The sequence below is a fragment of the Triticum urartu genome, chromosome 1A (genome assembly GCF_056163025.1).
Source record: "Triticum urartu cultivar PI428250 chromosome 1A, HENAU_Tu73, whole genome shotgun sequence".
Taxonomy (NCBI): domain Eukaryota; kingdom Viridiplantae; phylum Streptophyta; class Magnoliopsida; order Poales; family Poaceae; genus Triticum; species Triticum urartu.
The window spans coordinates 301,208,526-301,223,301 of NC_141873.1; the positions used below are offsets into that span (position 1 = coordinate 301,208,526).

Consider the following 14,776-nt stretch of genomic DNA (forward strand, 5'->3'; position numbering starts at 1 on the left):
GTTCGGGTAGCCGGACTATACCTTCAGCCGGACTCCTGGACTATGAAGATACAAGATTGAAGACTTCGTCCCGTGTCTGGATGGGACTTTCCTTGGCGTGGAAGGCAAGCTTGGCGATGCGATATTCAAGATCTCCTACCATTGTAACCGACTCTGTGTAACCCTAACCCTATCCGGTGTCTATATAAACCGGAGGGTTGTAGTCCGTAGGCAATCAACTCCATACACAACAATCATACCATAGGCTAGCTTCTAGGGTTTAGCCTCCTTGATCTCGTGGTAGATCTACTCTTGTACTACCCATATCATCAATATTAATCAAGCAGGAGTAGGGTATTACCTCCATCGAGAGGGCCCGAACCTGGGTAAAACAAAGTGTCCCCTGTCTCCTGTTACCATCCGGCCTAGACGCACAGTTCGGGACCCCCTACCCGAGATCCGCCGGTTTTGACACCGACAGAGGGACTTTTTTGAAAAATGCCATGACGGCCGAAAGAAACCCAATTTGCTTTATTATTATAGCAAAAGAGCCCGTGCGTTGCAACGGGAGAGAAAACATAACACACGCTCTTAACTCAACAACCATCACTCAAGACCACAATAGGTCCATCTCCTTTATTTTTGTGAGGCATCATATTTGTGTTGCCGCTTATCCTCCTTCTCACCCTCGCCAGCGATGGCCTCAGTGTTCACACAAAACAGCAAAAAAACGTGTGTTGAATATGGTTAACCCTAAGGCGTCTCTCTCTCCCTCTCTCCTCCCTCTCCCTCTCTCTCTCCCTCTCTCTCTATCTCTCTTTCTTTCTCTCTCCCTCTCTCACTCGCTTTCTCTCACTCTCGCGATGAGAAATCTGTTGTTTTCCCCTGCGACACTTTTCAGAGGTATGCATGTGTAGTTATCGATGTTTTATTTTCCGTATATGGTTATAGTGAGGTGTTTATTTGCAATCTAGGTCGCCGCCGGTATAAAAAAAAACAAATTTTGCGTTATAAATTATAAGTTTGCTTCCATAACAATATTTAAAAATATTTAACAGGTAAAAGAAACATCATATTTATATTTCACACATTTTTCTAATAAAATTTCATATATAATATGTTAAAATCGAAGTTACGGTTTAAAAGATACAAATAATTTAGAAAATCATTTGGTTTGACTCAAATATATTGAAAATAATATTTAAAAATATTTAACAGGTAAAAATAATCTCATATTCATATTCTACATATTTTTCTAATCAAATTTCATATATAACATGTTCAAATCGGAGTTACGGTTTAAAAGATATGGATGATTTTAAAAACCATTTGTTTGACTTAAATATGATTCGCGGATGAATTACCTAAAACATAAGGTTTTTTTTTCGAAAAATGTAAAATAACGATTCGGGTGTGACTTAAATCCGGACGGCGAGTTGATTTCAAGAAAAGACAGGGACTTTTCTGTAAAATACGAAAATAACGATTCGTTTTAATTTAAAACAGGACTGCGGGTTGAATTCTCTAAAATAAAGGGACTTTTCTGAAAAATGTCATGACGGACGAAAGAAACCCAATTTGCTTTATTATTACTAGCAAAAGAGCCCATGCGTTGCAACGGGAGAGAAAACATAACACACGCTCTTAACTCAACAACCATCACTCAAGATCATAATAGGTCCATCTCCTTTATTTTTACGAGGCATCATATTTGTGTTGCCGCTTATCCTCTGTGACGCCCCCGATTTGACCGTACACTAATCATACACGCAAACGTGTACAATCAAGATCAGGGACTCACGGGAAGATATCACAACACAACTCTACAAATAAAATAAGTCATACAATTATCATATTACAAGCCAGGGGCCTCGAGGGCTCGAATACAAAAGCTCGATCATAGACGAGTCAGCGGAAGCAACAATATCTGAGTACAGACATAAGTTAAACAAGTTTTCCTTAAGAAGGCTAGCACAAACTGGGATACAGATCGAAAGAGGCGCATGCTTCCTGCCAGGGATCCTCCTAAACTACTCCTCGTCATCATCAGCGGGCTGCACGTAGTAGTAGGCACCTCCCGAGTAGTAGTAGTCGTCATCGACAGTGGCATCTGGCTCCTGGGCTCCATCGTCTGGTCGCAACAATTGGGTATAGAAAGGGGAAAAGAGGGAGCAAAGCAACAGTGAGTACTCATCCAACGTACTCGCAAGCAAGGAGCTACACTACATATGTATGCATTGGTATCAAATGGAATAAGGGTATCGTATGTGGACTGAACTACAGAATGCCAGAATAAGAGAGGGATAGCTAGTCCTATCGAAGACTACACTTCTGGTAACCTCCATCTTGCAGCAGGAGAAGAGAGTAGATGGTAAGTTCACCAAGTATCATCGTGTAGCATAAACCTAACCGATGATCCTCCCCTCGTCGCCCTGTGAGAGAGCGATCACCGGTTGTATCTGGCACTTGGAAGGGTGTGTTTTATTAAGTATCCGGTTCTAGTTGTCATAAGGTCAAGGTACAACTCTGGGTCGTCCTGTTACCAAAGATCACGACTATTCGAATAGATTAACTTCCCTGCAGGGGTGCACCACATAACCCAACACGCTCGATCCCATTTGGCCGGACACACTTTCCTGGGTCATGCCCGGCCTCGTAAGATCAACACGTCGCAGCCCTACCTAGGAACAACAGAGAGGTCAGCACGCCGGTCTAAATCCTATGGCGCAGGGGTCTGGGCCCATCGCCCATTGCACACCTGCACGTTGCGAACGCGGCCGGTGAGCAGACCTAGCAACCTCCATTACAAAGGAAGTTGCGTTACGCGGTCCAACCCGACGCGCGCCACTCAGTCGCTGACGTCACGAAGGCTTCAGCTGATACCACGACGTCGAGTGCCCATAACTGTCCCCGCGTAGATGGTTAGTGCGTATAGGCCAGTAGCCAGACTCAGATCAAATACCAAGATCTCATTAAGCATGTTAAGTATCCGTGAACGCCGACCAGGGCCAGGCCCACCTCTATCCTAGGTGGTCTCAACCTGCCCTGTCGCTCCGCCACAAAGTAACAGTCGGGGGCCGTCGGGAACTCAGGCCCACCACTACCTGGATGGAGCCACTTGCCCCTTCAGCCCCCATCTCCGAACAGTATCATAAGTAATGTAACCGTATAAGTATATATCATATGCCCGTGATCACCTCCCGAAGTGATCACGGCCCAGTAGTATAGCATGACAGATGGACAAGAGTGTAGGGCCACTGATGGAACACTAGCATCCTATACTAAGCATTTAGGATTGAAGGTAAGGTATCAACAGTTGTAACAACAATGACAGGCTATGCATCAGAATAGGATTAACGGAAAGCAGTAACATGCTACACTACTCTAATGCAAGCAGTATAGAGGAGAGTAGGCGACATCTGGTGATCAAGGGGGGGGGGTTTGCCTGGTCGCTCTGGCAAGGAGGACGTGTCGTCAACACCGTAGTCGAACTGGGGGGGGGTCGCCGGCAGTCTCGGGGTCTTTGGGAAAGATGTAACGGAGGGGGAACACAATAAATAACAAAGCAATCAAAGCAACACAAGGCATAACAAAGCAATACGTAGTGCTAGGTGTGCCCTAACGCAGTATTAGGTGATACCGGGTGATAACCCACAAGTATAGGGGATCACAACAGCTTTCGAGGGTAGAATATTCAACCAAAATTTATTGATTCGACACAAGGGGAGCCAAAGAATATTCGCAAGTAATAGCAACTGAGTTGTCAATTCAGCCACACCTGGAAACTTAGTATCTGCAGCAAAGTGTTTAGTAGCAAAGTAATATGATAGTAGTGGTAACGGCAACAAAAGTAAAGACAACAAAAGTAATGTTTTTGGTATTTTGTAGTGATTGTAACAGTAGCAGCGGAAAAGTAAATAAGCGTAAACCGGTATATGGAAAACTCGTAGGCACCGGATCAGTGATGGATAACTATGCTGGATGTGGTACATCATGTAACAGTCATAACATAGGGTGACACAGAACTAGCTCCAGTTCATCAATGTAATGTAGGCATGTATTCCGTATATAGTCATACGTGCTTATGGAAAAGAACTTGCATGACATATTTTGTCCTACCCTCCCATGGCAGCGGGGTCCTATTGGAAACTAAGGGATATTAAGGCCTCCTTTTAATAGAGAACCGGAACAAAGCATTAGCACATAGTGAATACATGAACTCCTCAAACTACGGTCATCACCGGTAAGTATCCCGATTATTTTCACTTCGGGGTTAACGGATCATAACACATAATAGGTGACTATAGACTTGCAAGATAGGATCTAGAACTCACATATATTCATGAAAACATAATAGGTCAGATCTGAAATCATGGCACTCGGGCCCTAGTGACAAGCATTAAGCATAGCAAAGTCATAGCAACATCAATCTCAGAACATAGTGGATACTAGGGATCAAACCCTAACAAAACTAACTCGATTACATGATAAATCTCATCCAACCCATCACCGTCCAGCAAGCCTACGATGGAATTACTCACGCACGGCGGTGAGCATCATGAAATTGGTGATGGAGGATGGTTGATGATGACAACCGCGACGAATCCCCCTCTCCGGAGCCCCGAACGGACTCCAGATCAACCCTCCCAAGAGGTTTTAGGGCCTGGCGGTGGCTCTGTATCATAAAACGTGATGATTTCTTCTCTCTAATTTTTTTCTCTCTGAAAGCAAATATATAGAGTTGGAGTTGGCGTCAGAGGGTCTCCAAGGGGCCCACGAGGTAGGGGGCGCGCCCTAGGGGGGGGCCCACCCTCGTGGAAAGGGTGTGGGCCCCCTGGTCTTCATCTTTGGCGAGGATTTTTTATTATTTTTTCTAAGACCTCCCGTGGAGTTTCAGGTCATTCCGAGAATATTTGTTTTCTGCACATAAAACAACATCATGGTAATTCTGCTGAAAACAGCGTCAGTCCGGGTTAGTTCCATTCAAATCATACAAATTAGAGTCCAAAACAAGGGCAAAAGTGTTTGGAAAAGTAGATACGATGGAGACGTATCAACTCCCCCAAGCTTAAACCCTTGCTTGTCCTCAAGCAATTCAGTTGACAAACTGAAAGAAAGAAAGAAAGAAAAACTTTTACAAACTCTGTTTGCTCTTGTTGTTGTAACTATGTCAAGCCAGCATTCAAGTTTTCAGCATAAATCATAACTAACCATATTTGCAATAATTCTCAGGTCTCATAATTACTCATATCAATAGCATAATCAACTAGCAAGTCATAATAATAAATCTCGGATGACAACACTTTCTCAAAACAATCATAATATGATATAACAAGATGGTATCTCGCTAGCCCTTTCTGAGACCGCAAAACATAAATGCAGAGCACCTTTAAAGATCAAGGACTGACTAGACATTGTAATTCATGGTAAAAGAGATCCAATCATAGTCACACCCAACGTAAATTAATAGTGATGAATGCAAATGACAGCTGTGCTCTCCAGCTAGTGCTTTTTAATAAGAGGGTGATGACTCAACATAAAAGTAAATGGATAGGCCCTTCGTAGAGGGAAGCAGGGATTTGTAGAGGTGCCAGAGCTCGGTTTTGCAATAGAGATAAATTGTATTTTGAGCGGTATACTTTCATTGTCAACGTAACAACTAAGAGATGGCGATATCTTCCATGCTAAACACATTATAGGAGGTTCCCAAACAGAATGGTAAAGTTTATACTCCCCCTCCACCAACAAACATCAATCCATGGCTTGCTCGAAACAACGAGTGCCTCCAACATACATCAGGTCCAGGGGGAGTTTTGTTTGCAATTAATTTTGATTTAGTTTGCATAAAGCATGGGACTGGGCATCCCGGTGACCAGCCATTTTCTCGTGAGTGAGGAGGGGAGTCCACTCCTCTTGAGAATAACCCGCCTAACACGGAAGATAAGGACAACCTTTGTTGATACATGAGCTATTCGAGCATACAAAACAGAATGTTTATTTGAAGGTTTAGAGTTTGGCACATACAAATTTACTTGGAACGGCAGGTAGATGCCGCATATAGGAAAGTATAGTGGACTCATCTGGAATAACTTTGGGGTTTAAGGGATTGGATGCACAAGCAGTATTCCCGCTTAGTACGGGTGAAGGCTAGCAAAAGACTGGGAAGCGACCAACTAGAGAGCGACAACAGCCATGTACATGCATTAAAATTAATAAACATTGGATGCAAGCATGAGCAGGATATAATCCACCATGAACATAAATATCGTGAAGGCTATGTTGATTTGTTTCAACTACATGCGTGAACATGTGCCAAGTCAAGTCACTTAAATAATTCAAAGGAGGATACCACCCCATCATAACCATCTTAATAGCATGTTGGCATACAAGGTAAATCATTATAACTCATAGCTAATCAAGCATGGCACAAGCAACTACGATCTCTAATTGTCATTGCAAACATGTTTATTCATAATAAGATGAATCAAGAACGCGGGACTCATCATATTTACAAAAACAAAAGAGGTCGAGCTCATATCAGCTTTTCTCCTCTCAGTCAGTCCATCATATGTCATCATAATTGCCTTTCACTTGCACGACCGAACGGTGTGGATAATAATAAGAGTGTACGTGCATTGGACTAAGCTGGAATCTGCGAGCATTCAATAAACAGGAGAAGACAAGGCAATATGGGCTCTTTGGTTAATTCAAAGAGCCGCTTCAACAATTTAATTATGGTCTTCTCCTACTGACCCCCAAAGAAAAGAAAAGAAATAAAAACTATTTACACGGGAAAGCTCCCAACAAGCAAAAGAAGAACGGGAAATATTTTTGGGTTTTCTTTTTAATTATTACTACTACAGCAGAAAAATAAACTACTACTAATCTTTTGGTTTTCTTAAGGTTTAACAAGCACACAAGAAGAAAGCAGGAAAAAGAAAATAAACTAGCATGGATATTATAGTGAAAAAGTATGAGCACCGACATCTAGCAATGAGTGTGTGTGAATATAAATGTAATGTCGGTGAGAAATACGTACTCCCCCAAGCTTAGGCTTTTGGCCTAAGTTGGTCTAGGCCACGGCTGGCCTGGCAGATATCCATAATAATAGTTGTTGGGGTCGTACTGTGATGAAGAAGGATAGTTGGGATCATACTCATGTGCAGCGGTTATCGCCTGCTGAGCTGCAGCGTGGAGCCAAGCTGCCTCCACTCTCCTATCGTACTCTTCTGCCTCCTCTCTGGTAATAACATATCTTCCTTTTGCCTGTGAATCAAAGAAGGCAGGAGCAGGGAGAGTAATACGGAGAACACGTCGTTTATCAAAAAATAAGCGGTATAAGAGAGGTGATTCAGATCTCTCGACAAACTGGTGTGAAGCCATAGAGTCATAATCTAAATATGCAGGGGGAAACTCCATATCACCCTCACGAATGTCTATCTCAAGAAAATGAGCTAAGCGGGTTGCATAAATTCCTCCAAAGAAATCTCCATTATGTCTATTATGATGCAACCTACAAGCTAAAATGGCTCCCATATGATAAGATTGGTCTCCTAACACAGCACTCCTAAGAATGCTAAGATCAGGGACACACATGTGACATGCTTCATCCTTAGCATTTATGCATCTACCAATGAAAAGAGAAAAATAATGTATAGCAGGAAAGTGAATGCTCCCTATGGTAGCCTGCGTTATATCTCTAGATTCCCCCATAGTTATACTAGGAAGAAAGTTTCTAAATTCAGATTTAGGGGGATCCCTAACACTACCCCATGATGGAAATTCGCAAGCAGAAGTGAAATCCTCTAAGTCCATGGTATAAGATTTGTCATAAAGATCAAACATGACTGAAGCAGAATTACACGAAGATGAATACTCAAACCTCCTCACAAATGAACTTCTGAGATCATGATATTGGGGGCATTTGTTAGCCTCAAAATTCTCAAGACCGGCATTGCACAAAAATGTTTTGAATTCTTCTTTAATTCCCACACGGTCCATAAAATTTTCCGACGGCCATTCGCAAGGCCGTACTGGAGCTTCTCTTGGTGGATCCTCATCAGCATCGTGCATAGCAATCCTGGGTCCTTGCTTATTAGAGGAACCACCTTGGAACATCTTCCTAAGCATATTGTTTATCTCTGAAAAATTCTGAAATTTTTAGTAACTTCAAAATAAAAGTAAACCAAACTCAATAAAACTGATAGTAACTACTCCTACAAGTGCCTAGAGCCTATATCAAGCATTAGAACTACTTAGAACCATATAAATTTGACAGGCAAGCTCAAGAACATGGTCACCTATGCAGCACAAATTTGCAATGAATAAAGCACTAGAACAAAAACTAATTGGACCAATGGAGGAGTCACATACCAAGGAACAATCTCCCCAAGCAGTTTTGCGAGAGGTGCTTTGAGCAAGGAGATCGAAAATCACAGCAAAAGTGGCTGGAACTCGTGCTTGAGTTGGTTTTTCGGGTTTGTGTGAGATAGAGGAAGAAGATGGGTGCTGGGATAAGTGGAGGAGGGCCACCGTGGGCCCACGAGGCAGGGGGGCGCGCCCTATAGGGGGGGGGGGCGCCCACCACCCTCGTGGCCTGGTGGCAGCTCCTCCCGCGGTGATTTTTGCACAGTAAATCCTCAAATATTCCTGAAAAAATCATATTAAATTGGCATGTCATTCTGAGGACTTTTATTTTCGGGTTATTTTTATATTACACGGATAATCAGATAACAGACAGAAAAATACTATTTTTACTTTATTTAATATAAATAACAGAAAGTATAGAGAGGGTACAGAAGTTTGTGTTTCTAGTTTCATCCATCTCATGCTCATCAAAAAGAATTCACTAACAAGGTTGATCAAGTCTTGTTAACAAATTCATTCCGATAATCATGGAACCGGAGAAATTTCGAATAACACTAAGTTACCTCAACGGGGATATGCACATCCCCTATAATAAGAATATCATATTTCTTCTTGACAGTAGGAAGAGGAAATTCAAAACCTCCAAATATAATCGATGGAACTTTTCCAATGGAGTTGATACTATGAACTTGAGGTTGTTTCCTCGGAAAGTGTACCGTATGCTCATTACCATTAACATGAAAAGTGACATTGCCTTTGTTGCAATCAATAACAGCCCCTGCAGTATTAAGAAAAGGTCTTCCAAGAATAATAGACATACTATCATCCTCGGGAATATCAAGTATAACAAAGTCCATTAAAATAGTAACATTTGCAACCATAACAGGCACATCCTCACAAATACCGACAGGTATAGCAGTTGATTTATCAGCCATTTGCAAAGATATTTCAATAGGTGTCAGCTTATTCAAGTCAAGTCTACGATATAAAGAGAGAGGCATAACACTAACACCGGCTCCAAGATCACATAAAGCAGTTTTAATATAATTTCTTTTAATGGAGCAAGGTATAGTAGGTACTCCGGGATCTCCAAGTTTCTTTGGTATTCCACCCTTAAAAGTACAATTAGCAAGCATGGTGGAAATATCAGCTTCCGGTATCTTTCTTTTATTAGTAATGATATCCTTCATATATTTAGCATAAGGATTTGTTTTGAGCACATCAGTTAATCGCATACGCAAAAAGATAGGCCTAATCATTTCAACAAAGCGCTCAAAATCCTCATCATCCTTTTTCTTGGATGGTTTTGGAGGAAAAGGCATGGGTTTCTGAACCCAAGGTTCTCTTTCTTTACCATGTTTCCTAGCAACAAAGTCTCTTTTATCATAATGTTGATTCTTTGATTGTGGGTTATCAAGATCAACAGCAAGTTCAATTTCTACATCATTGTCATTACTAGGTTGAGCATCATCATGAACACCAGACATTACCAGATTGTGTTTCAGCATCAGACATAGATATATCATTTGGATTATCAGGTGGTTCAGCAATAGGTTCACTAGAAGTTTGCACAGTTCTATCATTTTCCTTTTTCTTCTTTTTAGAAGAACTAGGAACATCAATATTATTTCTCCGAGAATCTTGCTCGATTCTCTTAGGGTGGCCTTTAGGATACAAAGGTTCCTGAGTCATTCTACCAGTTCTAGTAGCCACTCTAATAGCATAATCATTTTTCTTACTATTCATTTCATCAAGCACTTCTTTTTGAGCTTTAAGTACTTGTTCTACTTGAGTGGTAACCATAGAAGCATGTTTGCTAACAAGTTTAAGTTCACCTTTAATACCAGCCATGTAATCACCCAAGCGTCTAATCATATAAGCATTTTCTTTTAATTGTCTACCAAAATAAGCATTGAAGTCGTCTTGCTTATACATAAAGTTATCAAACTCATCCAAGCACTGACTAGCAATTTTAGTAGGAGGAAATTCAGCTTTATCATAGCTATAGAGAGAATTTACCTTTACTACCTGTGCCGGGATATCGGGATCAGGAGGTTCTTCAACAAATAAATAATTGAGATCATAAGTTTCTTCAACAGGCGGTGAATTAAGACCATGTATTTCTTCAATAGGAGGTAAATTCTTAACGTCTTCAGCTTTAATACCTTTTTCTTTCATAGATTTTTTTGCCTCTTGCATATCTTCGGGACTGAGAAATAGAACACCTCTCTTCTTCGGAGTTGGTTTAGGAATAAGCTCAGTAATTGGAGCAGGAGCTGGCTCAGGATCTGGCTCAGGAGGTGCCCAATTATTTTCATTTGTCAACATATTATTCAATAAGATTTCAGCTTCATCCGGTGTTCTTTCCCTGAAAAGAGAACCATCACAACTATCCAGGTAATCTCTGGAAGCATCGGTTAGTCCATTATAGAAGATATCAAGTATTTCAGGTTTCTTAAGAGGATGATCAGGCAAAGCATTAAGTAACTTGAGTAGCCTCCCCCAAGCTTGTGGGAGACTCTCTTCTTTAATTTGCACAAAGTTGTATATTTCCCTCAAAGCAGCTTGTTTCTTATGAGCTGGGAAATATTTAGCAGAGAAGTAATAAATCATATCCTGGGGACTACGCACACAACCAGGATCAAGAGAATTAAACCATATCTTAGCATCACCCTTTAATGAGAACGGAAATATTTTGAGTAAATAGAGGTAATGTGATCTCTCATCATTAGTGAACAGGGCAGCTATATCATTTAACTTAGTAAGATGTGCCACAACAGTTTCAGATTCATAGCCATAAAATGGATCAGATTCAACCAAAGTAATTATATCAGGATCAACAGAGAATTCATAATCTTTATCAGGAACACATATAGGTGAAGTAGCAAAAGCAGGGTCAGGTCTCATTCTATCTCTAAGTGATTCCTTGTTCCATTTAATTAATAACCTCTTAAGCTCATATCTATCCTTGCAAGCGAAAATAGCGGCAGAAGAATCCTTATCAAAAAGATAACCTTTAGGAATAACAGGCATGTTTTCATCATCACTATCATCATCGTATTCAGATTCAATAATTTCTTTTTCTCTAGCCCTAGCAATTTGTTCATCAAGAAATTCACCAAGGGGCACAGTAGTATCAGACATAGAAGTGGTTTCATCATAAGTATCATCCATAGCAGAAGTGGCATCATCAATAACATACGACATATCAGAACGAATAGCAGAAGCAGGTGTAGGTGTCGCAAACTTACTCATAACAGAAGGTGAATCAAGTGCAAAGCTAGATGGCAGTTCCTTACCTCCCCTCGTAGTTGAGGGATAGATCTTGGTTTTTGGATCTTTCAAGTTCTTCATAGTGATAAGCAGATATAAATCCCAAGTGACTCAAAGAATAGAGCTATGCTCCCCAGCAACGGCGCCAGAAAAAGGTCTTGATAACCCACAAGTATAGGGGATCACAACAGCTTTCGAGGGTAGAGTATTCAACCCAAATTTATTGATTCGACACAAGGGGGGCCAAAGAATATTCTCAAGTATTAGCAGCTGAGTTGTCAATTCAGCCACACTTGGAAACTTAGTATCTGCAGCAAAGTGTTTAGTAGCAAAGTAATATGATAGTAGTGGTAACGGCAACAAAAGTAAAGACTGCAAAAGTAATATTTTTGGTATTTTGTAGTGATTGTAACAGTAGCAGCGGAAAAGTAAATAAGCGTAAACCGGTATATGGAAAACTCGTAGGCACCGGATCAGTGATGGATAATTATGCCGGATGTGGTTCATCATGTAACAGTCATAACATAGGGTGACACAGAACTAGCTCCAGTTCATCAATATAATGTAGGCATGTATTCCGTATATAGTCATACGTGCTTATGGAAAAGAACTTGCATGACATCTTTTGTCCTACCCTCCCGTGGCAGCGGGGTCCTATTGGAAACTAAGGGATATTAAGGCCTCCTTTTAATAGAGAACCGGAACAAAGCATTATCACATAGTGAATACATGAACTCCTCAAACTACGGTCATCACCAGTAAGTATCCCGATTATTGTCACTTCGGGGTTAACGGATCATAACACATAATAGGTGACTATAGCTTGCAAGATAGGATCTAGAACTCACATATATTCATGAAAACATAATAGGTCCAGATCTGAAATCATGGCACTCGGGCCCTACTGACAAGCATTAAGCATAGCAAAGTCATAGCAACATCAATCTCAGAACATAGTGGATACTAGGGATCAAACCCTAACAAAACTAACTCGATTACATGATAAATCTCATCCAACCCATCACCGTCCAACAAGCCTAAGATTGAATTACTCACACATGATGGTGAGCATCATGAAATTGGTGATGGAGGATGGTTGATGATGACAACGGCGACGAATCCCCCTCTTCGGAGCCCCGAACGGACTCCAGATCAACCCTCCCAAGAGGTTTTAGGGCTTGACGGCGGCTCCATATCTTAAAACGCGATGATTTCGTCTCTCTGATTTTTCTCTCTCCGAAAGCAAATATATAGAGTTGGAGTTGGCGTCGGATGGTCTCCAGGGGGCCCACGAGGTAGGGGGGGCACGCCCTAGGGGGGGCGCCCCCACCCTCGTGGAAAGGGTGTGGCCCCCTGGTCTTCATCTTTGGCAAGGATTTTTTATTATTTTTTCTAAGACCTTCCATGGAGTTTCAGGTCATTCCGAGAATATTTGTTTTCTGCACATAAAACAACATCATGGTAATTCTGCTGAAAACAGCGTCCGTCCGGGTTAGTTCCATTCAAATCATACAAATTAGAGTCCAAAACAAGGGCAAAACTATTTGGAAAAGTAGATACGACGGAGACGTATCACCGGGACAGGGGGGAAACATCCGAGAAAGGATTCCCGGTGTTTCGTGTTTTCGGATAGATGAACCAGAGGGGGAAAGTTGCGAGTTCGATAGGTTAGGGATGTGTGGCGGACGAACGGGCCTCGAATCCGGATTCGTCTCGTCGTTCTGAGCAACTTTCATGTATAAAGTTTTTCCATCCGAGTTACAGATTAAAAGATATGATTTTTCAAAGATTTAAACATTTTCTAAATTTATTTTAATTCGAAAATAAACAACAAATTGCTACGGGTACCCAGCTCTGTGTACACAGAAGTGCACACAGAGGATGACAAGTGGGCCAGGGGGACCCAGTTGACCAGTCAACGTTTGACTGGTCAACGAGGGCGCGGGGCCCCCTGTCATAGACTCACCTAACTAACTACAGTTTAAACAATTAGTTAATTAAGTTAATTAACTTTTAAATTAATTAATGAACTAATTAATTTATAATTATTTTTATTTTATTTTTTAATCTCTTTTTTTATTGGATGACAGGGGCGTGGGGCCCCTGGGTAGTGGCCCAGAGCCACCGGGCGGGCGCTGTAGGGTGCGGGCGTGGGCGCCCGTTTGCGTGCACCGCGGCACCCAAAGGGGCGCCGGCGGGCAGGGCGCCGGCCGGGGTAGGGCGAGGCCGGGCCGGGGCACAAAGGCAGCGGGCGTCCGCCGGCGAAGCTGTAGGCGGGCGAGCCAGGGGGCGCGCGGGCACGCGGCCGGGAGGTCGGGCATGGGGGAAGAAGCAGCGAGCGGGGGCGCGGTCGAGGCCATGTCCTGCACGCGACGGTGACGGGAGCAGCAGCAGGTAGCGACGGCAGCGGGCGCACGTGCTCGAGGGGAGTAGGGCGCGACGGCAGCGGCGGGCGGCCGGCGGTGCGGGAGCGCGTGTGGGGGCGTGGCTGGGTACAACCGGTCGCGGCCAGAGGCGCGACGAGCGTGGCCAGGGGCGCGCTAGCGAAGCTCCAGCCTCGGCGGTGGTACGGCGACCTACGGCGACTAATCGAGGGGCAACCAGGGGGAACGGGGAGATGAGCTCACCGCGGTTCCGGGGGAGAGCTCGAAGAAGCCGGGGGAAGGTCGAGGGGGACGGATTGAAGCGGCGGAGCTTCGTGGCCGAAGACAAAGTTGAGGTCGATCCCTTGCGATGTTGTGTCTCCGATTGATCTGCTCCTCGCAGGCGAAGTAGTCATCGTAGATGAAGCAGAAGGTCACACTCCCAGGCGCCAGGGAGCTCGATGGGCGCGAGGGGGACGGCGGCCATGGCGATGACGGCGTCAGTCGAGTGTTGCGGGGAAGAGAGCGGCGCGAGGGGGGAGAGTGCGGGCTAGGGTTCAACCACAGCGTCGAGCGAGGTCTTGTAGACGGGCAAGGTGGCTCGGATGCCGACGCGTGGCCGGCGGCCATGTCGGATGGCCGCCACGGCCTCCTCTGCCTCCTGTAGCAGGAGGAAGGAGACAAGTGGGAGGGGGTGTGTGGGCTGGGCCCTTTTCTGCCTCTACATGGGCCAAAGTGCCTAGTGAGGCTTTGCTATTTGCTATTTTCTGCTTTACCTTTTTCTTCTTTTTTGT

At 43.3% G+C, this 14,776-nt stretch overlaps 1 protein-coding gene across 3 annotated transcripts; it reads right to left on the minus strand.

The window, feature by feature from the left end:
• Positions 1-6,695: 6,695 nt before the first annotated feature.
• LOC125532751 (uncharacterized) lies at positions 6,696-14,669 on the minus strand. Of its 3 annotated transcripts, XR_015601775.1 has the most exons (3): positions 14,247-14,669; positions 8,353-11,927; positions 6,696-8,120 (listed from the first exon to the last, which is right to left on the minus strand). XR_015601775.1 is itself a non-coding variant. In XM_087519183.1 (2 exons), the coding sequence occupies exon 2, from the start codon at positions 11,698-11,700 to the stop codon at positions 9,817-9,819; it is 1,884 nt and encodes a 627-aa protein (XP_087375309.1). In that variant the 5' UTR covers positions 11,701-11,927; positions 14,247-14,669; the 3' UTR covers positions 6,696-9,816. The 3 variants fall into 3 exon arrangements, 1 of the variants encoding a protein (XP_087375309.1); XM_087519183.1 differs by having other exon boundaries at positions 6,696-11,927; XR_015601780.1 differs by lacking the exons at positions 6,696-8,120; positions 8,353-11,927 and adding an exon at positions 12,453-13,058.
• Positions 14,670-14,776: the final 107 nt, after the last annotated feature.